The 24,375-nt window shown below is 43.7% G+C and overlaps 1 protein-coding gene across 1 annotated transcript; it reads right to left on the bottom strand.

The window, feature by feature from the left end:
* Positions 1 to 4,715: 4,715 nt before the first annotated feature.
* On the bottom strand, positions 4,716 to 6,566 carry LOC123142130 (cinnamoyl-CoA reductase 1-like). The gene is made up of 5 exons (XM_044561143.1): positions 6,297 to 6,566; positions 6,043 to 6,197; positions 5,764 to 5,946; positions 5,325 to 5,677; positions 4,716 to 5,238 (listed from the first exon to the last, which is right to left on the bottom strand). Exons 1-5 carry the CDS (start codon positions 6,457 to 6,459, stop codon positions 5,055 to 5,057), a joined length of 1,038 nt encoding a protein of 345 aa, XP_044417078.1. The 5' UTR covers positions 6,460 to 6,566; the 3' UTR covers positions 4,716 to 5,054.
* Between the last annotated feature and the right edge of the window lie 17,809 nt (positions 6,567 to 24,375).

Below are 24,375 nucleotides of genomic sequence, written 5' to 3'. Positions count from 1 at the left end.
ATCGATTGTCGTGCTAATCGCCATACAAACATCTTGAGCTTTGATGGAACTTGTAGATGCCAGATCATGGTCCATTTGCTGGTGTCGCTGCGATCGTATGAGGTCCCGCCCTCCTCATTCAACCATGCCTCTCAGCTGTGCTTAGAACCTTCCTCGGGTCTCCTCATGCCATGCCCAAAAGTCGGCGACTTGACGAGTACATAATGGAATTTGAAGAATAGCCTCCGCATCGAAGTGAGTAAAAACTATCCGGATTAGGCCTTCGTTCCAGCTTGCTGAGGTAGCATCAACCAATTGTGCACTCTTCCAGGAGGATTCGGGATTAGTGATGTGATTGGCCACTTAAAACTATCCCTTGGAATCCAATTGTGACGCCATATATCCGTAGTTTCTCCATCGCCTACTCTGCGAATAAGCCACTGAGCTAGTATATCGCGACCGTCCAGAATTGCCCGCCATGTCTGGGACGGATGAGCTCCCAGTTCGGCTTGAAGCAACGAGCACTCCGGAAAATAAACTGCCTTAAGGATCCTCGCACTGAGAGATAAGTTATCCGTCAAGGTCCGCCATGCTTGTCTTGCTAGTAGGGCAAGGTTAAAAATCTCCAAATCTCCGAACCCTAAACCTCCCAAGTGCTTTGGCATGGTTAAGATGTCCCATGCCACCCAACTCGGCTTCCTCTGTCCCTGCTTAGATCCCCAAAAAAACTGTCGTATAATAGATGTGATACTTTCACACAATCCTCGAGGTAATATGAAACAAGACATGGAATATACTGGGATTGCTTGTGCTACAGATTTGATCAGTACTTCCTTACCAGCCGAAGAGAGTAGCTTTTCCATCCATCCTTTAATCTTTTCCCAAACACGGTCCCGAAGATATTTAAAGGTACCATTCTTTGAGTGGCCCACATTAGTCGGCATACCCAAATAGCGCTCACTCAACGATTCATTGTGAACATGCAGATTGTTTTTTACAGTTTCTCTCACTTCTACAGGACAGCCCTTACTGAAGAAAATTGATGATTTCTCATTGTTGATCGTTTATCCAGAAGCACTACAATAAGTATCAAGTAGGTTTGACACAACGACTAATCCTTCCCCACTGGCCTTGAACAGCAATAGGCTATCATCTGCAAACAGGAGGTGGTTAACAGTTGGAGCCGTAGGAGCCACCTGAATACCTGTCAATGACGACTGAGAACTTGATTTAAGGAGGCATGAAAGGCCCTCTGCTGCAATCAAGAATAAGTAGGGGGAAATCGGGTCTCCCTGCCGGATACCTCGTGTAGGATTAAAAGATTCGAGTTTTCACCATTAAAGCAGACTGAGAAAGAGACTGAGGATACCATGCCCATAACAATATCTATCTAGCGATGATCGAAGCCCAGTTTTGTCATTATACCTCTCAAGTAAGTCCACTCCAGTCTGTCATAAGCCTTCATCATATCCAACTTTAAAGCACAGAAACTATTGGATTTTTCTCTCGACCTCTTCATAAAGTGCAAACACTCATACGCACATATGATGTTGTCCGTGATCATTCTCCCCGGGACAAAAGCAGATTGTTCTTCAGAAATTATGTCAGGCAAAATTACTTTCAATCTATTTGATATCACCTTCTAAGCAATCTTGTACAGAATGTTGCATAAACTTATGGGACGAAACTGAGCAAGTACTGTACGGTTAGTTACCTTGGGAATCAGAACCAACACTGTGTCATTTATCGATGCTGGGCTCTCCTCGCCCCTGACAATTTTGAGTACGATGTTGGTGACTTCATCGCCACAAACCTCCCAGTGACGCTGATAAAATTGGGCTGGAAAACCATCAGGTCCCGGTGCTCTTGTAGGAAACATCTGAAACAGAGCAATCTTGACTTCCTCGTTAGTGTATGGCACGCATAAGCTTGCGTTCATATCATCTGTAACTTTGCGGGGCACGTGGGCTAACACCGCTTCCATGTTCTGTACTCCCTCTGATGTATATAGTGACTGGTAAAAAGCATTAGTTAATGCTTTAAGCTCATCTGGATCAGATATTTCCACGCCTAGAGAGTTCTGCAACGCCTTGATCATGTTCTTTTTCCGTCGAAGGCTAGCTCTTAAGTGAATTTTTTTTGTGTTTTTGTCTGCAGCTGACAGCCATTCTACCCTAGCTCTCTGGCGCCACATGATCTCCTCTCTGTGATACATCTCTATTAACCGCTCGTTAATTTTAAGCTCTATATGAGAAGGCCCTGACCTCAAAGGATCGTTCTTGAGTTCTTCAAGCATTTGTTTGAGCTTCTTTATCTCTTTCCTCACACTCCCAAAAGTATCACGACTCCACCTCCCCAAATCCTTAGCTAAGCCTATTAGCTTGCTCCTCAGTTTGTGCACCGTTGCACAGGGAGGGCCCGCGCCCCATCCTTCATGTATTATGTCCCGGAAGCTTTCATGTGTTTCCCACATCGTCTCATACCTGAAAGGTTTTTGAAAGCGAGCGGCAATCCCTGCGTCTCTTCTATCAGCAGCGGAGCATGATCAGATGTGACGCCCAACAAGTGAGTTACCGAGGCCGAAGGGAAACTAGCCAACCATGGAGCACTCGCTAGAGCTCTGTCCAGTCTGCATCTAGTATAGGTTCCTCCCGTCACCTTCTTCTCGAAGGTCCAGAAATTGCCTTTGTATCCCAAGTCAATCAGCATGCATACATCTAGAACCTCACCGAAAGCCTGAATCTGAGCATTGCTTCGCTGGCCGACACCTTGATGCTCATCTGGACATAACACTTCGTTGAAATCACCAACACAGAGCTAAGGAAGTGCACTCAAAGTACTAATGTTTTTCAACGTTGTCCAGGTTTGATGCCTCATATAAGTTTGTGCCTCTCCATAAACGCAAGTCAATCTCCACTTCTCTACGTCTTGTTCCTCAACAGAAACATCGAGGTGGTAAACGGAATAACCAAGAATTTCCACTTTTATTGAATTGTTCCAAAACAGTCCTATTCCTCCACTTCTACCTTGACTACTAACTGCATAAGAATTATCAAAACCAAGTGTACTCGCTAATGCTTCTACCCTTGCACTATCCATCTGAGTTTCAAGAATACAAAAAAGGGTAGGGGAAAATTGCCTCACGAAATCACGAAGCTCTCGAACTCTCACAGCTTTACCCACACCACGACAGTTCCAACAGAAAATATTCATTGGGCCCGGCGGCGCTCCTCGAAGGAGCCCGCCAACGATGAGACGACCTTGCCAGAACCGCCCCTTTTCTCCAAATCTTCACCTCATGTTTCTGCATTGATCTTGGCTCTTTTTTGGTCTTGACTGCTACTTGGGCTCGGAGGATCAGCTTGAGGTGGAGGAAGCGCTAACAGAGGCCCGTGGGTAGCTTCGCTGGCATTGTTGGGTTGTTGCATTGCGTGCTGCTCACCCTGCATCCTCTTCCTGTTATTATCAGCCTCGGCCATCACATCGTCGGCTACATGGCCAGCTTCATCCTTCCAATCGTTGCTCCTATCTTGGTCAGAGCGGGCGCTGGATCCTCGTCCAGCACGGCCCCCCCGACGTCCACCTCTACGTCCCCGGCCCCCTCCAGGGCCCTGCCCAGTACGCATAACCCAGCTCGCCCGAAGATCCTTGAAAATCAAAGCTGAAGGAGGATGAACTCCAGGTTACGTGACAGGGGTTGGGAGGGGCACACAGCCCCTTAGTGGGCTGGTGTGCCCCCTCCCCTTGGCCCATAAGGCCCCCCAACGCTTGCCGGGGCCTCCGAAACACCTTTTGGTCACGCTGGTCGTCACCCGGTACTCCCAGAACAATTCCGGACTCCAATACCCTTCGTCCAATATATCGATCTTCACCTCCGGACCATTCCGGAGTTCCTCGTCACGTCCGGGATCTCATCCAGGACTCCGAACAACCTTCGGTAACCACATACTATTTTCCATAACAACTCTAGCGTCACCGAACCTTAAGTGTGTAGACCCTACGGGTTCGGGAACCATGCAGACATGACCGAGACACCTCTCCGGTCAATAACCAATAGCGGGATCTGGATACCCATATTGGCTCCCACATGTTCCACGATGATCTCATCAGATGAACCACAATGTCGGGGATTCAATCAATCCCGTATACAATTCCCTTTGTCTATCGGTATGTTACTTGCCCGAGATTCGATCGTCGGTATCCCTATGCCTTGTTCAATCTCGTTACCGGCAAGTCTCTTTACTCATTCCGTAACGCATGATCCCGTGACTAACTCCTTAGTCACACTGAGCTCATTATGATGATGCATTACCGAGTGGGCCCAGAGATACCTCTCCATCATACGGAGTGACAAATCCCAGTCTCGATTCGTGCCAACTCAACAAATACTTTCGGAAATACATGTAGTGCACCTTTATAGCCACCCAGTTACGTTGTGACTTTGGTACACCCAAAGCATTCCTACGGTATCCGGAAGTTGCACAATCTCATGGTCTAAGAAAATGATACTTGACATTAGAAAAGCTGTATGAAACTGTATGGGATTGGATCATCTTGATATGTCGACATAAGTTCCCTTCAATGAGAAAACCAAAACGATAAAACAAAATGAAACAACAGTATCTTTGCCAACTATGGTGGCTATTTGCAATTTACTCTCCCTGTGAGAAATGGAATATAGTAGTACTTGTATGAAATCAGACTTGTAAGACTCGTTCTTCTCCATCGATCCCAAATGACGTTATCATTTATTTGTAAATTACAACATGACAACTTTTACATGTTACATTCTACACTTGCAGAAATACGCCATTCCATGATGAATCCCTAAAATCCTAATATCTTCCTAGGAAAAAGCCTTCTTTTGCTCCTCCTGCTTTACTCTGTTTATCATTGAACCAGAATGACACTATCATCATTCATTACATAATAGTAGTATTTACATGCTACACTTTATACTTGTAGAAACAGACAATTCGACGTTGAATTTAGAAAGCATGGTTTCTTGTTCATCTTCTTCTTTCGTTCCTGCTTTGCTCGGTTTATTTCATGAGACAGATTTGTCCCGTGGCCTGTTACAAGTAGGCACGCTTTTGTGTTATAGGAAGAACGGGCAGAGGCAAGTGGCCCTTTTTCTGCAAGCACGTCACCGTCTCGTACAAACTTTCCCTCAAAGGAGTGAACTCTAATCCCAGGTCCCTGAGCCTCATGTTAGAGAACTTGTACGGCTTCGCCATGGGCTTGCCGTCGTCTTCACACCTGCCAGACCACGCCAACAAAATCCATGGTGAGCAAGCAAGCAACGCCCAAAATGGAATCAAACAGGTTGGAAGTATCGTACGTACTTGGCGGTTATGTGGTACTGCGGGAAGAGGTCGCCGAGGAGCTGGAGGAAGTGGGCTCGGTGCAGCACGGCGCCGATGCAAAGGTAGCGGCCTCGAGCGTCGGGGTTCTCGTAGACGAGAGCATGCGCACGGGCTACATCGCGGACGTCGGTGTAGGCAGCGACGGCGTTGGGGTAGGTGGGCTTGGTGCCTGTGAGGTAGCGCGCGACGTGGCTGCTGCTGAAGTTGAGCGCCTGCTGCAGCATGGGGCCCATGGTCATGGACGGCACCACCACGGCCAGCTCGAGCCCCCTCTTGGCCGCCTCCTCCATCGCCGTAATCTCCGCCATCATCTTTGCGCAACAGTACAAGTTCTGCAGTGCACATGAGGATTGGTAGGTTCCGTTCAGTCGTGACGGGGCAGAGCAGCCGATCCAGGGGGAAATGAGCTTGTGCTTACCCCTGTGTTTTTGCAGAAGTCGTAGTCGCTCCAGCAGGTCTCGTCGAGCACGGTGTCGGCGCTGCGGTTGGGGTCCATGTGCACGGCGCCGTAAGATGACGTGAACACCACGCGACGCACACCAGCGTCCGCCGCCGCGCTGATCACGTTCCTTGTGCCCTCTATGGCGACCGGCACGAGGTCCTGCAAAAAACCAACAGCACATGTAAGGTAAGTACGCGGCCCTTGCTGGAAGCCTGAAACTTCGAGAAGTGAGGAGAGCAAAGTGAGTGGACTGACGGGGTCGTTGGAGACTGGCGACGCGACGTGGAAGACGCCGTGGCAGCCGCAGAAGGCGGCGCGGAGGCCGTCGTAGTCGAGGACGTCGGCGCGGCACAGGGTGAGCCTCTCCTGGGCGCCCTCCAGGGCCAGCAGGTGCGCGTTCTTGCAGTCAGCTGGACAAACCACTCCACCATTAGAATACATAAGCCACGGAATTCGGCGAGATCGATCATGGACTGACGCACGGTGTAAGCAACCTGTGACTGACTTACCGGGGTCCCTGGCGGTTCCCCTGACGCGGTAGCCGCGGAGGAGGAGCTCCTTCACGACCCAGGAGCCGATGAAGCCTCCGGCGCCCGTGACGCAGACCAGCTCCTGCTCCGGCTGCCGCTTCTTCATCTCGCCGTTGTCGGTGGCCTTGTCAATGGACGGCATGGTGACCACGGTGGTCAGCCGATCGATCTGTGGATGCAAGCTTGCTTCTTCCTAACAAACTACACGGGCTAAAGTATCAGTTTGCGTTTGCTTGAGGCTGCTGCTGATCAGTGGATTGAGAGCTTGTGTGTTCTGTCCGGTGAACGTGCTCCACTATTTATACTGGAAAAGCAGCGGCACCGCTGCACGACAGCACAACAAAACTGCGATGCGATGCAATACTACCTCGGCTCGAGTCCGTGCGCGGGAAGTCGAGGGGAGGCTGCAGCTCGTTTTGTTTTGTTTATGGAGTGATACAGCCAGCCAGCCAGCCAGCGACTGAATATTCAGCGGCGTGACCCGGTGGGTGGGTTTGGAGCTCAGCCGACATAGGGCACGGCGCAGATTCCGTTTCCGCGAAGCGAATCCTTCCTACTGCAACGGAAAGGTCCACGACATAGCCAGCGACTGAATACTAGATCGGGCAACGCGCCTTGACGCGAGGGTGCCCGTCCGAACGTTTTGGTCAAACGTTTAATGTTAAGTTATTAGTAACTCAAGCTGCTATTCTGACGATAAAAACGGGCAGCAAAAACATGATACTACAACCATGTGTCTAAATGGAACTAACAACGTCTGAGGTAACTGAAGCTATAAATAGATGTCAGACGGAATGTAACTAAAAATACTGGTATTCGCTAATGTCTTTAAGTCAACATATTCATATTGCAACCTGAGAGACCTCGAAACACCCATCCATGAAGCTGTTGCATTACAAAGTATAGATAAATGTTATACTTCGTGTACGTGAGGCAAGAGGGCGCATGTCAAGTTGTTCTAAACTAAACAAAGCACGAAGTAGCGATGCGAGGAGCTGACTGTAAAATCAATAGCTGTAAGTAAGCTAAAACAGAATGAAATGAAGCCATATAAAAAAACCAGCCGCCCGCCCCCACCTCATGGACTCGGGACCAATCCACGGGCACCACGCATCGCCCCGAAAGGTGAAATCCCGAAACTACCCTCCGCGGGGCGACGATATAACAGGCGGTGCACGGGCGGGGGGGGGGGGGGGGAGGAGATATTTACCGCCCATTCGCCCGATCGGCCCACGCCGCCCACGCCCAGGCACGGCGACCGACAGTCGGGGCCCACGGAATGGAGGTCCACCCAGCAGTGAAACGACGGGCCATAGCGCGGCGTGGGAAAAAACGATGGAAAACGAGTGAAACGAGCTGTTCATTGTAGCAGTGTTTTCACTTCGATCCAATGGCCCATATCTTCGCAGAGCGAGATCCGACGGCTGAAAATGCATCAAACAAGAGATCCGACCGCCAGAAATCGCTGAGCTATGAGGAGGCCCATGTTCTCCCTAGATACTTATATCAGGATAGGTCTTTCTAAAGATTCCACCAAATAACTACATACGAAGCAAAATTAGTGAATCTACACTCTAAAATATGTCTACATACATCCGTATGTTGTATTCCATTTGAAATGTCTAAAAAGACTTATATTTAGGAACGGAGGGAGTACTATTGAAATGTCCTGGATTTGAATTTCCTCTCTGGTAAAGGTGACTTTTTAATAGACAATATATCAAGTTTGTGGAGAAATACATTACATCTACTCCTTCCATTTCTAAATATATGTCTTTTAAGAGATTTCAATATGAACTACATACGAATGTATATAGACGTATTTTAGAGTGTAGATTCACTCATTTTGCTCTGTATGTAGTTCATACTGAAATCTCTAAAAAGGACTTATATTGAAATGTCCTGGATTTGACTTTCCCCTCTGGTAAAGGTGTTTTTTTAATAGACATATATCAAGTTTGTGGAGTTGAATGCCAAACATATATCATTAGATTCATCATAAGATGTACTTTCATATTTTATGTATTTCGTATTGTAGATATAAATATTCTTTTCTATAAAAAAATTGGTCACAGTTAGCATAGCTTAACTTTAAAAAAATCTATACATACTACATTAAGGAACGGAAGGAGTATAAGTTTCGCTAAAAGGGGTAATCATGATAAAGAAAACTGTTAAAGGAGGTAATTAGCGTAAAAAACATCAGAGTAGGGGGTAAAAATTAGAATTCGCTAAAAAATGAATTATTTTTTTGACCAAAAATAAGTAGGGGAAAACCCCTACCGTAAGTCAATTTTCTATTAATAATGTAAAAAAATGAATTATGTTGTGATAATTTGAATCTAAGTCTTAGGAATCACTAATTTACCTTCATTATTCTTTATCCAATGGTTGTGGAGATACTTCAGATAAGAATGAATGTTGAGATAATTATTTCCTTGTGTTTTTTATGATATCCGAGCGTGCTTTGCAATAGATCTGTTTCCTCATGTTGAATGGCAATTTTTTCAAAGCCTTGTTCATTTTTTAGGAAAAAACTAACTATTCGATGTGCAAGGGGGCGTATCCAGTGAACTCAGAGCATCTGGTGTGCCCTCCCCCCCCCCCCCCCCCCCCCCCCAATATCCATGAATTTCATTTAAACGTATTTTGTGAGGATATAAGTAGAATCTACAATGAAAAAACATATCTCGAAAAGACAAAAAAAAACAAATCATGGTGTAAATAGTTGAAGTGTGAACTGGATGGCCTTTTTTTCATCATAAATCATTTTTGTTGGTGTACTATGTTTCACCTCGATGCAGCCCATATGCTTTCTTCTCTTCCCGTTCATATCCTTATCCCTTCATGGGAAGTGTGCGAACTATCGACGAGAAGGAAACACAACCGGCGATGCTACAATACGCCAACCGGCAACGATGACGAGGGGAGGGGCACGTATTATTCACGCATACGATGGCCCGATGCCATGAGTGCGCTTTCGGCCGGTGTCTATTTTATGTATAGAAGAGGAGGTTGCGAGGCGAAGGAATGACAACACGATCCAAGTGTTCAAAAAAAAAAAAAGACAACATGATCCAACGATCACTAGTGTGCTAATCCTATGACTCACGAGGGACCGATCGTAGGATGGGATCGGTCGGTCGACGCGTAGTAGTACCCTTTCATTTTGTAGCACAATGGTTTGTAAATTATTATTTTTAGCATGCCTGATTTTAAATCGACTGCTGGGTACCGTCAGATGCTCCACGGTGCACCGACGCGTGGTGGACTTGAGTTGCGCCCGGGCCGGGGTGACAGCCCACCGGAGCTAGAGCCCGAGAGGGAGGACCAGCAAGCAGCACGAGTTGCTTCTTTGCTTCTCCGCTGACGCAGCAAGAGGCCGCCAAAACATGGGGCAGTACCATCACGATACCAGCCGCTTCCCGAGGATATGCCGGCTGCTGGAAGTGAGGCAGTCAACTCGACCCGTGAATATGCTGCGTATCGGTCTGACTGGTTTGATCAACAGACGGGGTATTTAATACTCCCTCTGTTCATTTTTATAAAGCGGTGTAGACATTTCAGACAGTATGCAAAACAGTTCAATTTTAGTTGTCTGAAACGACTTACAAAAATGAACGGAGGGAGTATTGTTTGCTCATTAGTTTGGGAAAAACGAACGAAGTCCGAAGAAGTTTTGGGGTTCCCTCTTGGTGCCTACAAGTCTATTTAAGTGTTACTAGCACATATGGCCATGCGTTGCAACGGGTGAATTTAAACTATGTTTAAAAAAAATTGAACTAGGTTGAACCACTCATGCTTCGCTATGAAGTACGTAAATGCTAACTGTCATGAATCGGATTGCCCGGGTGACGAACTGGATCGTAGGAGAAGAGTCTCTAATGTCAAAAACGATTGATCAACAGGGTCCTTCGAGACGGGACTCATGGGACATGATAGCTCTTGCCAAAGGACGACAGTATGATGTTCCTCCACCACCACGTTGATAACTCACCCGGTGGCAAGCCAAACTCTTCATAGGGAGCGAGTCGGCTTGCTAATTTTACGGGCCGCCGCAGCTGAACGAGACCATATCAAGGAGGAGTTTGGACATGGGCACACAAAGAGGGGTTAATAGGTGCGATTACACAAACAATTTAGTCCATGCACATAAGATTTATGGACCTGGAAGAAATTTACTACACCAAAAACATTGCATTGTCTGAAAATAGCTTCTACGTGCGCCTAAAAAAATGGTAGTTCCATTTTGAGACCTAAGGAAGACACGGCTCCATTGTCTGGCCGCTTGAGTATGCAGCCAGCCCATCCGTGTTCGAAACTCGGCTCTAGCGCGTGATACTCATGAAGTTTTCTTTTATTAAAAACGCCAACATGAGGACACCCAATAAAAATTACTCCCTCTGTTCATTTTTATAAGACCTTGAAGACATTTCAGACAATGTGTAAAACAGCCTATTTTGAGTTGTCTGAAACGACTTAAAAATGAACGGAGGGAGTACAGTAAATTTTTAATCCCACAAGTTAGCGCACGTCCTCATTTAATAAGGGGAAACTCTTTTGAATCATACGTTATACTCCTGCGATTAAATGCCCAAAATCCCCTGATTTAATGTCATGCACCTCGAGGCCTTATCCGTTATCACTTTTTGTTCGTTGACCGAGTTCGCTTGTTGCCAGGTAACTCGAGACCATATTTGAATTGGTAGAAATTGATGTAAATAGCCGAGGTGGGACTATTAAACTGTGGAAACTTTTAATGAAAAAAACACTGTGATAACTTGTGCGTTCTCTATTGTAATCACATGCAGATGCTTAGCCTAGTTGGTACCCGCAGCTCTAGCTGTACATGAGATTGTAAGTTCAATTCCTTAGAAGGAAATTTTATTTTTTTTCCTCATTTTGCTACAGGAGGCCCGCTTGCCCACCTCATGGCCCATAAGTGGGCTGGAACCAATGCTACGCTGAAGCAATTTCACGGGCCCAAATGCAAAATTAGCACCCCTGGGAAGCCCAGCCACATTTAGACTTCTGGCCCAGGTGACCTACGAAACGATTTTTAGTGGACTACGTGGATTTTCTTATAAATAGTACCACCTCGCTTATATATCTTAAATAAATATAAAATCACCTAAGCGGGACGAAACCAAGAATATCACCTTGTTTTAATAATAGGTACAGATATAGATATAGATAGATATAGATAATTGGGAGATTGCCAAATTTGCTCCTTTCTAATACTCCCTCCGGTCCTTTTTAGTTCGCATATAAAATTTGTCTGAAGTCAAGCCTCGTAAAGTTTGACCAACTTTATAGAAAAAAAATACCAACATTCACAGTATAAAATCAATATCAATAGATGCGTCATGACTTAAAATTTCATATTGTAGAACTTTAGAATGATAGATGTTGATATTTTTTCATATAAATATGGTCAAACTTTATGAAGTTTGACTTCAGACAATTCTTATATGCGGAGTAAAAAGGACCGGAGGGAGTAGTATGTTGCCGGTGTTCAGTTCTGTCAGGTGGGCCATATCTGACATGGCGGGCTGCTAGAACACCTCCATATCCTTCCCACATATGGACTGGATTTAAGGAGTGACGGACACACAAAAAAACTTTACTCTCTCTCTCTCTCCTGTTTGGGCACATTCCAAATTGCCCGCCAGACATATAGAGAAAAGATGTTGGGTCCGGTTAGAGATCCTCTAACACCCATTGTCGTACTATGCGGCTTCCTCTAAGCTACCAAGCATATGTCGCCTTTTGAAAGGCAGATATGCGAGTGAAACCAGTCAACTCGGCTCCTATACCTTTTTCACAATATGACGCAGACTGCTTTGAGCAATGAGTCATGGCAGCTTCATTCAAAATAATCCAAAAATGCAAGATAAAATTAGTGATAGGTCAAACGATATAATTGGTCTAACAAATGTTGACATTTTATTCTATAAACTTGATTAAAATTTGCAAATTTTGACTCAAAACAAAATTTATTGCAGCAACGTCTATAAATTTGGTGCAGCCAGCTTATGACCATTTCTACGCGACAAGTATGTAGAAAATCACCGATAAGCCTTACCACCCCCACTCCCCCCTGCCCAAGAGACAAGGATGTCTGCAGCGAAGCTGGACCCACACCTCCTGAAGATACAACGATCGGTGGTCGAGGATGTTGGAACCGAGATATGTGAATGCTGGGGCTACCACCTGGCGATGTTGCAACCAGCAGTCGAGGATGGAACGACCGACAGATGGGGTTTGATGGAAACGGCTGTCAGCGATCCTACGACCACGGTTGACACTGCTGCGACCACAATCGCCGCTATTGCCCAGAGAAGAATTTTTATCTACCTTAGCAATAAAATGGCATTTTTACCTACCTTAGTTAGAAGAAGAAGAAGATAAAGAAGAGGAGAGGAGCAAAAGAAAGAGAAGAAAAAAATCTTCTTCTTTTTCTTCTTCTTCTAACTAGTCTTCTTCTTCTTCTTCTTCTAACTTTCTTCTTTCCCAATTTGTAGATTTGCTTTAGATGAGGAAGCTTGCGTTGATGGAGACTACTCTCTTTATGCTTCCTTCTTGTTTTGATTTTGTAGGATGAACAATGTGAAACTTGCTACCTATATATGTATGTATGGATGAGACCATTGTATGCTTGTTGTTGGATATGTTGGCTAGCTACATATGTTGCATATGGACTTTTGATTTGCTATGTATATGTGTTGGATGATCATATACATATGGCAGGGATATGATTTGGTATGTATATCTGTTGGTATGCTTGTCGAAAGTATTTTCATATGTGTATACATACATATATATATATCTGTGAAATTGAATGAATTTAAGAAAAAACAGAAAAAAACAGGACTATACAAGCTCTTTGCCGTCTGCTGGAGTGCTTTGCCATCAGCCAGCAGACGGCAAATATGCCATGTGTCAGCTACATGTGCAACCTGGGGCAATATGCTGGCTATTTGGATGCTTTGTCGTCCGCTGGCAGACGGCAAAGACCATTGCATCTTTGTCGTCAGCCAGCTGACGGCAAAGAAATCAAATAGGCCAGCCCCCGGGTACTGCCACGTGGACCATTATGTCGTCCGCTGGCAGACGACAAATATGCAAAGTTCTTTGCCGTCTACCAGCAGACAACAAATATGCAAACATCTTTGTTGTCTGCCAGCAGACGGCAAAGCACGCCGTTAACCCACTAATGGCCCGTAGATGGCACGTCTGCCGTCCAGGTCCTTTGCCGTCTGCTTGCGGATGGCAAAGACCATTTCATCTTTGCCGTTCGCCAGCCGACGACAAAGATGCCTTTGTCGTAGCTCGTTCAGCCGGACCTGTTGCCGTCTGCTGGCGGACAGCAAAGGCATTTGCCGTCCACCAGTCATGCCTTTGCCGTCCGCCATGGCTGACGGCAAAGTTCCTGATTCCTGTAGTGAAGACTTTAACTAGTGATGTTCCCACTCTTTTGGATTACAAAGACTTTAATTATGATAGTTGCTCTTTGATTGATTGTATTTTTTTGTTGCAATCCATGATAAATTCACCCCATGCCTATGAACAAAATAAAGCTTTTACTAAACATATTGTTGATGCTATGATGAAAGCTTTGGAAGAAAAGTTGGAATTAGAAGTTTCAATTCCTAGAAAATTACATGATGAGTGGGAACCTACTATCAAAGTCAAGATAATAAATTATGAGTGTTTTGCTTTATGTGACTTGGGTGCTAGTGTTTCTACAATTCCGTAATCTTTATGTGACGTGCTTGGTCTTACCGATATTGAAGAATGTTCTTTAAATTTGCACTTGGCGGATTCTACTATTAAAAAGCCTATGGGAAGAATTAATGATGTTATTCTTCTTGCAAATAGGAATTATGTGCCCATAGATTTTATTGTTCTTGATATTGATTGCAATCCGTCTTGTCCAATTATTCTTGGAAGACCGTTTTTACGCACTATCGGTGTCGTGATTGATATGAAAGAAGGCAATATTAAATTTCAATTTCCACTAAGGAAGGGAATGGAACACTTCCCTAGAACAAGAATTAGTCCACCATATGAATCAATCATGAGGGCACCTTATGGATCTCAAAACAAAGATGACAAAACTTAGATCCTTGCTTTATGCCTAGCTAAGGGCGTAAAACGATAGCGCTTGTTGGGAGGCAAGCCAATGAATAAAATTTATTTTTGCTTTTTGCTTTCTGTTCTTGAGTATTTGCAAAATTATGCTACTGCTATGATTGTGTTTTTTGTGTTTTATTAGTGTTTGTGCCAAGCAAAGCCTTTAGGATCTTCTTGGGTGATAGTTGTTTGATTTTGCTGAAAAACAGAAACTTATGCACTCACGAAAATAATTTTCATAAATCACAGAAACGTGATTTTGCCCTGATTCTTCTTTCAGAAGATTAATATACAAATTTCTCAGGTCTTCCTATTTTTTCAGAATTTTTGGAGTTTCATAAGTGTTCGAAATATTCAGATTGCTACACACTGTTCTGTTTTTGATAGATTCTGTTTTCTTTGCGTTGTGTGCTTGTTTTAATGATTCTATGGTTTTCTTTAATGAGTTTTTGCCATAGAAAAGTTGGAATACAGTAGATATAATGCAAAAATAAAATATGAATTGGTTTGCTACAGTACTTATAGTAGTGATTTGCTTTATTATACTAATGGATCTCACGAAGGTTTTGTTGAGTTTTGTGTGATTGAAGTTTTCAAGTTTTGGGTTATCTTACAATGGATGAAAGAATAAGGAGTAAGAAGAGCCTAAGCTTGGGGATGCCCATGGCACCCCAAGTTATTATCCAAAGAGAAGCAAGCAACTAAGCTTGGGGATGCCCCGAGTGGCATCCCCTCTTTCTTCTAACAACCATCGGTATTTTACTCGAAGCTATATTTTTATTCGTCACATACTATGTGTTTTGCTTGGAGCGTCTTGTATGATATGAGTCTTTTCTTGTTTTGCTTTGTGTTTTTAGTCTTGATCCCTTGCTGGACACACCTATTTGAGAGAGCCAAAATTATGCCATGACTTGTTAGAATTGCTCTCTATGCTTCACTTAAATTTTTATGAGCTATGGATTTGCTCTAGTGCTTCACTTATATCTTTTTGAGCATGGTGTGATTTAATATTTTTGAAGAAATGCTCTCTTGATTCACTTAGATTTATTTGAGAGTTAGTAATTTAAAAAAAAAATTCTCTCTTGCTTCACTTAAATTAATTTGAGAGAAAGAAACATTATGCTCATGATCTTCACTTATATTTGTTTGAGCTTATCAAAAGCAACACATGAAAATTAGTCCCAAAGTTATAGATATCCAAGAAGGATATAATAAAAACTTTCATGAATATCATTGGACAAAATAAATTTGATTCATTGTAATAGTTTTGAGATATGATGATGTGATATGTGAGTCATGTTGATGAGTAATTATGCTTTAGTAAGAATATTGGTGTTAAGGTTTGTGATTCCCTATGCAAGCACGAAAGTCAATAGTCATGCAATGAAATTACATCCTACTTGTGGTGCATTATTTGGTGTTACTTATGCTTAATGCTCGCTTATGAGATTATTCGTTTCTTGGTTGGTCGCTTCTCAATCTTTTGCTAGCCTTCATTTTGCACTAAGTATGATCACTACTTGTGCATCCAAAATCCTTTAAACCAGTTTTGCCACATGAGTCCACTATACCTACCTATATGCGGTATTCTTTTGCTGTTCTAAGCAAATTTGTATGTGCCATCTCTAATTTTCAAAATAAATTTCTTTTTTTGTGTGCTCGTACCGCTCGCGAGGCGGTGAGGGGTGCTAGATGTGTTATTCTCACGATGTGTGTTTATTCACTTGTCATTGCACGAGAGTAAGGCAAAGGTATTAGGGATTCCCGGTCCCAAATAAAAAATAAATTTGCTTTATGTTGTCCAATAGTAAATTCCTTGAAAAGTGTTGGCATGGAGGGCAACCGTGGATTCGCCAAGCCATGGAAAATGAAAGTATGGTGGAAAAAGGAATAAACTTTATTTTCTGTTTGGGAACCGCCTATGATATATCTAGCATGGAAAGTGTTGGGAGCTCTAAATCGTTTTCGTTGGTGGGAAAAGTATGCCTCTCAAAATGTTTTCATCTCTAAGTTTTTGCTTTGAGCTCTAGTACCTCTACAAATCGCTACTTCTCTCTGCGAAGGGCCTTTCTTTTACTTTATGCAATTTTTATTTTTAATTTGAGTCTCCATCTTCTAAAGCGCCAACTAGGGGGTACTATGATCGTACTTGAGCATTGGGTGTAGCTAATATGCGAGTGTGTTTCATGAATGGATCAATAATTGAGCATGATGGGCTAGGGATAACTTATTTTAGCGTTGATATTTTGAAAGACATGGTTGCTTGTTGATATGCTTGAGTATTTAAATCTCATGTCAAAACTAGACGATTGCTTTGAACCATATAAAAGTCCAAATGTCCATGTTATAAAGAAAAGAATATGGGATGACATGTTAGGCAACATTGCACATCAAAAATTCTGTTTTTATCATTTACCTACTCGAGGACGAGCAGGAATTAAGCTTGGTGATGCTGATACGTCTCCAACCTATCTATAATTTTTTATTGTTCCATGTTGTTATATTATCATCCTTGGATGTTTTATAATCATTTTATAGTCATTTTATATCATTTTTTGTACTAACCTATTGACATAGTGCCAAGTGCCAGTTGCTGTTTTTTGCATGTTTTTTTACATCGCAGGAAATCAATACCAAACGGAGTCCAAACGCAGCGAAACTTTTTGTGGATTTTTTTGGACCAGAAGACATCCAGTGGGCCGGAGAAGCACCCGGGGGGGTGCTCCGAGGGGAGCACAACCCACCAGGGCGCGCCAGGAGGCCTAGGCGTGCCCTGGTGGGTTGTGCCCTCCTCGGGTGCCACAGGAACTGGCTCTTTGCTCTATAAATACCCCAATATTCCAGAAACCCTAGGGAAGTCGACGAAAATCAATTCCAGCCACCGCAGAGTCCAGAACCACCAGATCCAATCTGGACACCATCACGGAGGGGTGCATCATGTCCATTGGTGCCTCTCCGATGATGCGTGAGTAGTTCTTTGTAGACCTACGGGTTTGTAGTTAGTAGCTAGATGGCTTCCTCTCTCTCGTTCGATTCTCAATACAATGGTCTCTTGGAGATCCATATGATGTAACTCTTTTTGCGGTGTGTTTGCTGGGATCCGATGAACTTTGAGTTTATGATCAGATCTATCTTTTTATCCATGGAAGTTATTTGAGTTTCTTTGATCTCTTATATGCATGATTGCTTATAGCCTCTTATGATTGCTTATAGCCTCATAAACTAATGTTCTCACCCAGGAGCAACTTTGAAGAGGGGAATCTGAGTCCCAGTTGAGTCTCGGAAGAGGAGTGAGAAGTACCCTGATAATTCGAGTTGAAAGGATTAAGCGGTTGACGATAAGGTCCACTTTCGAAAAAGATAGTTGAAATCTGTAGCACCTCATGTCGGCGTTTTCGAGGAGCTGGTGTGTGTGGTAAACCGGAGGAAAGTTCTCCACCTCCGCTGTTTCGGGTGGTGCGATGAGCTTCGTGCTGTTGTTTCTTCAAAATAAAGTTGGGGTCCAAGTAAGCCAAAGGGTGAGAAAACCTTACTTTCCGGGTTACTTTCCGAATTTTCTGTCTTGGTAAAGGCTTTGAGTCGGAGGAAATGATAGTTACCTCTTCAACATCCGCCTGACTTCCTTCCGCGTCATCCTGATAGCAATCAGTGTCAATAAGGTGTGTAAAAAAGGAGCCAAGGTAGTCAAGTTCTACCTCCGACTTATCATCAATAAAAGCAAATAGCTCTTAGGTGTTGGTTTTCTTCTTGGTGGGCTTTTTAGGAGCTTTATTCTTTTCTCTACTTTCCTTGGCCGGTTTATCCTGAAGCTTCTTGCTCCAGAAAGAGGAATTGGCCTACAGAGATCAAGCGATAATGAGAAGACAATTTAAGTAAATAATGAATAAGTGGCAAGTTGTTTAAAATACTTACAGTTGGAGCTTTGTTAAGGGTGCAGAAAGGATTCAAGCCTGTCTTAATGCAAGTTTCCAAGCTCTCGTTAAGAAGTGTCTTGGTCATCCTATTGATTTCGTCATCATCCAGCTCTATTTGGCGGTGGCGTTGGGGATCTTTGACATCGCCAGTATACTCACACATTAAGCCAGGCCGGCGGCTTAAGGGTAAGATTGTCCATGCGACCCAGCATTGAACTAGATCGATTCCAGTCAGACCATTGGCCATTAAGGCTCTAATCTTTGAAAAAATGGGAATATATTTGGCCCATTCTTCTGTGCTGATCCATTCTGGGAGAGGGTGTCTGGTGCTAAGCCGGCTTTTACGGAAACCCGGCAGAGGATTTTCACCCTCTGGAGATGTGTCTTGGCAGTAAAACCAAGTCTGGTTCTAGTCCTTAGGATGACTGGGAAGTTCGGCGGCAGGAAAAGTGGCTTCTTTCCGCCTCTGTGAACTCGGTCTGGAGGTTCAAGTAATAGAATTCCCTGAACAATTCTACAGTGGGATCTTGTTGAAGGTACACTTGGCAAAAACTTGAAAGTTGCAGATCTTTGAAAAAGAGTTAGGCCCGATATCTTGAGGATGGAGTTTGAAGAGATGCAGCACATCACGAAACAATTTTGAGCCGGGTGGGGTAAACCCCCGGAGCATATGATCAGTAAAAACTATGACTTCGCCTTCTTTGGGGTCAGGGGTGGTCTCTGTTCCTGGGGCTCTCCAGTGGATAATGTTTTTTGCGGCTAAGACGCCCACTTGGACATGCTCATTCAGCGTTTGCTCTGTGACCCGGGAGGCACCCCAGTTGCATGAAGTGACAGTTTTGGTCATTTTTGCCTAGAAAAGGAAATATTGCACGATCAAGTTTATGACGTTAAACCGTCCAAACAATCAGAAAGCAAGTTTGTTATACAAAGATTAGTTCGCATGCAAGGATTACGTGCTATGAAGATTGACATAATTAAACCGGAAGGGTGTAAACCGGATGATGCATGTATCATGCATGTATTGGCGGGTTAAGGTGTCTTTCAAGTGATAACCGGTGGCTGGCAGATTATAACTTATCATATGAGTCGCCCATGTGGCCGCAGTGTACAGGCATCCATAAAGTGATGGATGAAATTTTTGCTAAGTGTTGGACAAACAAGTTTAACAGATTAGGTCTGTGAATTTGGATCTACGGCAGCTCCAAAAAGAAGAATAGTTACTAAACCTAGTTACAGCGGCGGAAGAACACGCGAGCTGGGTTTTGCGTCCCAGGAGGGCAGAACGCATCTATATTTGGAAACAAAGGCTAAAAATACTGCTGCACCAAGTTTGTATTATGATTGGATCGAACTAAGCGTTGGCAAGGGGACAATGGGGGAGTTTTTGATGAACACCAAAGAACTCCGATGAACTGTGTGAACCCTAGTGCAGATCTAATGCGAAGTAGAATGGTGTAGGGTAGCGCAGCAGAAAACAAAAATTTTCCGACCTACGCACCAGCCCAGGACCACTATGGAGACTGCATACATGGTTTGATCTTTTTCGTTACCGACTCGTAGCGCAGCGGGAAGTAGAGTCGATGACCATCGGCGGTGCAGATCCCCGCAGCTAGGATTTACAACCTCCCAACCGCGAGGATGTATACCCTCATCTGCTCCTCAGACAGCCCTCCGGGAGGCGGTCGAACAGCCCCCGGACGGTGTCGCGGACAGCCCTTTAGGAGGACCTTCGAAACTCGAACGGTCACTCGGACAGCCCTTCGGGAGGACCTTCGAAACTCGGACGGTCACACGGACAGCCCTTCGGGAGGCACTCACGAACTAAGACCGAAACTACGATCTCTCTACAGAGTTGCACACATACGGTGTCATCTATCCGGCAGGGCTTCGCCGTCCAGAACTAGTTCCTGCCGGAACCCAGACAGCCTTTCGGCTCTACGAAACTATTTCGCGGGGAGGGAGAGAGAAGCCAGATCATTGCATGGCACTTGTATGTGAGAAGGGATGAGGTTTGGGCTGCCCACTCCTCCTCTATTTATAGGAAAGCCAAGGGGTAGGGATGGCTCACAAAAACCCAAAATGCCCATGCAAATGTCACACATGAAGGGCATAATGGGGAGTGAAGTGGAGCTCCATGGAGCCCCACACATGTGGCCGGCCAACCCCCTTGGGGGACCCCCATGAGGAGCATGCTTGGCCCCCAAGCCCTTCTAGAAGCCTTTTGGAAATATCCCAAAAGGTGACTCACCATAAAATATCCCAAAAAGCACTTTCACTATTCACGACGACATTTTTCAGCGTCTGTTCGAACTGAAAATATTTATGTGGGCTTAGAACATTTCCAGTACCCACCAAAATTATTTTCAACGCGTTCCGAAACAATTCCGGTTTAGTGATTTTCATCTGCGAAAAGCATCTGAAGTGGCTCCGGCAGCTCCGGAACATTTCCGGTTTTTATCTCAGAAAATTCCAAAAAGCTTCCAGAATGATTCTGGCATCCTCCAAGAATTATCAGGCATGTGCCGAAACCAATTTGACTTAATGGTGTATCCCGAAACAACTTTTCGGTATCATCGAAACTTATCCGATGACCTCTCTCTGCGGTACGATTCCGCTGTCCGAAACTTTTCGGTGTCCGAAACTTTTTCGGTGATTTTCTCTCAGACTCCCTGTCTAGTATTCAGCAGATAGATGACCCTTAAGCGTGTGACCCTATAGGTTTCGGTGAAGTATAGACATGACCTGGAACCCCTTCCGATCAATGATCAACATCGGAGCCGTGGACACCCATATTGACCCCTATACCCACACGAATAAATATTCGAGTGAACCTCCAGTTGCCGTGTGCTATTCCTGTTGCTTCGCGATATGTTACAAATACCCGAGGTGAGACATGTTGGCATTCCCGTGGATCAACAACTTGTCCACTATGCTAGTTACCTCGTTACCGGTTTTGTTCTCTTTTCTCGTTTCGTGTTCCGGCATCCCCGTGATCAAATCACAAAGTGTCTGGCCAGACGATGATGGACACCATAACACCGAGAGGGCCCGAGTATATCTCTCCATCGTCGGAGGAGCAAATCCCAATCTCGAGCTATCAAGTCACTTAACATACTTTCCCATGAACCCGTAAGCCGCCGTAATAGCCATCCAGTTACGGATGACGTTTAACAAACCCCAAAGTTCATGAAGCAAGCATGAAGAAACTCGATACTCTCATGGTCTAAGGAATTATGCAAACATTAACTATCTCTGTGTTATAAACCATCAACTTGTGACAAATGTATCTCTTAGCATAACATCAATTCGGGTCGATTCAACACAAATGTCCTTCCTGACATTTTGCCCTCAAAATTGCTTGGCATAGACATGCCCATGATTGGGAAAACATAATCATCATGCAACACTTGAGCTAGTCTTAGAGGCACGACTAGGAATAAATTTTACCGTTTATTATTCCACACGTGCATATGGGTTCTCCCCAGAGCCTTTATGGATATACGGGCTCGGGAACCACAGCAATTATAGCATGGAACATAAACATAATTATGAACAGGGAGATAATCAATAACATTTATTATTGCCTCTAGGGCATATCTCCTACAGACTCCCACTTGCACTAGAGACAATAATCTAGCTTATGCTAATGCACTTCACACCTGTGGCACACCGGTGTAAATATGCTTCGCTTGTGGTATAGTCTGATGTCCAACGAATCTGACGACTTCAGTTCCGTGTGTATCTTTGCATGTCCTCGCGTTTCACGTTTTCACAAAATTCATATTATGTGTGGACTTGGCTTTGTATGTATGTGAATCACAGGTCGAACCTGGATTCCTCAGACTGAGTTATGGAGCAACTACCTGCAGTAGTGTCCCATTGTCAAAAGCCATCTTGGAACTATACTAAGTTCATGAATGAACTATATGATTCAACATCTTCTTTGTCGCTTCTAAAGCGTCAACATACTTAGCCCTTGTTATAGAATTCGCCACAGTAACTAGTTTGAACAAATTCCAACTAACTGTGCCACCACATTGTGTGTTACACAAAACCCTTAATTTAAATCGAAAATCGCATGGAGAAAAGATGAAGACTGTATCGATGTAACATTTTACAACGAACTCTTCATGATCTCTGCTTGCGAGAAAACCATGTCATCAGTACTTACTCTAGTACTCTGTGACATCTTTCACTGTTGTCCCATGATCAGTAATTTGATCACTTTGGTATCCATACTCGCAACACCTTGGGAGTATCGGACATATCTGGTTGTTTTACATACCATGGAATACATGATTAATCCAAACACAAAAGTGTGTGGAATCTGCATCATGTATTTTACTCATCAGTGTTTTGGGACACCGAGTCTTGCAAAAACTCTTTCCATGTGACTTTGGCAAGAATCACTCCTTGGCGTTTTAAATGCTAAAAGGTTTTAGCATCTTGTCAATATGTATTCATTGCTTAGCCCCATTAGGTAAATCTATCTCCATAGATCATCATGCCTAATATTGAGGCTATTTAGCCTAAGCACTTCATCGAAAAACTATTTTCAAATGAAGTCCTAATTCGTGTCAAGAAATTTATTTCCAATTACCAATGTGCCAAGCACATAAGGTTTTTAGAAATATTATTACGCTCCCACTTACTTTCTTGAATTACAAGCATCTTCGTTACCCATTGATGAAGTCAAAACCCCTTTGACCATTTCATCAAAACACGAAGATTCCAACTCCATTTTGCTCTCTTCTGTCCATTGCTGGAACTCTGAAGTTTGCATACCTACTAGCATCCTCTGGATCGACAAATTACTTTGGACTGTATCATATACAAGTCCTAGCTTTCATTTCCATCAGATGGAAATCCTTTTATCATCCATGTTTCATATCTCATGATTGAAATATGTATTAATTGCTAGTTCAACCCGAACCGACTTTAAGCATCGCTACGATGAAAACAACCTCATCGTAGTCAACTCTTGAACTTGTTATTTCAACAAGTCGAGCTTTATGGATAAAACATTTTTATCCGTATCAGTTTTAAGTTCCATAAATATTCGTTAGACTCTAAGTCTTCCGAAAGGTGTATCAAGGTTTAATCTTGAATCACTTATATGGAAACTAACTCGGGTTGTATTGGCATTTAGCCAATTCCGGAGTCAGGGCCCATCAACGCTTCCTTGTGTATCGTAGGTATAATGTTGTCTAACAACAATATCTCGTTTGCGCACCTGAGAGGTTTGCACGAGCCTTGCCTACGTGGTTCAGCTGCAAGTTCGACCGAAGTTCATACATTTTATTGTAGAGACTTCCGTATCAGTCGCAGTAGGAAACTCTGGAATTACTTCCAAGGTCTCTTTCCTTTGATCTGATGACGTAGATACTGTTTATCTCGTCGAGTTGCACTATTCTCCCACTCACCTTTTTGAAAGAACCATTCTCTTTAAAAGCACACCGTTTCGTGGCAAAACTATTTGCCTCGGTATAGTGAGGGAGGAATACCCAACATTTTGGTATAACCTACAAAGTAGCACTTGTCTGATTTGGAATAGGTTTGTAACCTTTTACACAAGCCCCATATTCCAAATGTTAAGAAAAGATATAACATGGTTGGGCGTACCATACCATGGCTTCATTTCAACAGACCCGATGTAGCTCTTTTCAGTGTAAAAGCCGCAGTCTCTAAAGCATCACTTTAAAAGGGATAATGGCAAATTTATTTATGTCATCTTTGACCTTACCATGTCATAAATGGTTTGATTACATCTCCACGGACTTTCCACTTGCAGTGGTGTTCCGGGAGGTGCAAGTTATGAAACCCCTTTCACAACTCATCAGACATTCGCTAAACATGTAACTCAAATATTCCTTTGTGCAATCAAATTGCAGAAACATAATTTTCTTGTTACAATAACTTCTACTTCATTTTTGAGAACCTTTCGAATGATTTCAAAAGATCCAGACTTACGTCTCATCAAGTAAATATCCATATATCTACTTGAG

This window comes from Triticum aestivum, chromosome 6D, assembly GCF_018294505.1.
Source record: "Triticum aestivum cultivar Chinese Spring chromosome 6D, IWGSC CS RefSeq v2.1, whole genome shotgun sequence".
In the NCBI taxonomy this organism is placed as follows: Eukaryota; Viridiplantae; Streptophyta; class Magnoliopsida; order Poales; family Poaceae; genus Triticum; species Triticum aestivum.
The sequence above is the reverse complement of the archived record's forward strand: the minus strand, read 5'-3'. Positions and strand labels throughout refer to the sequence as shown.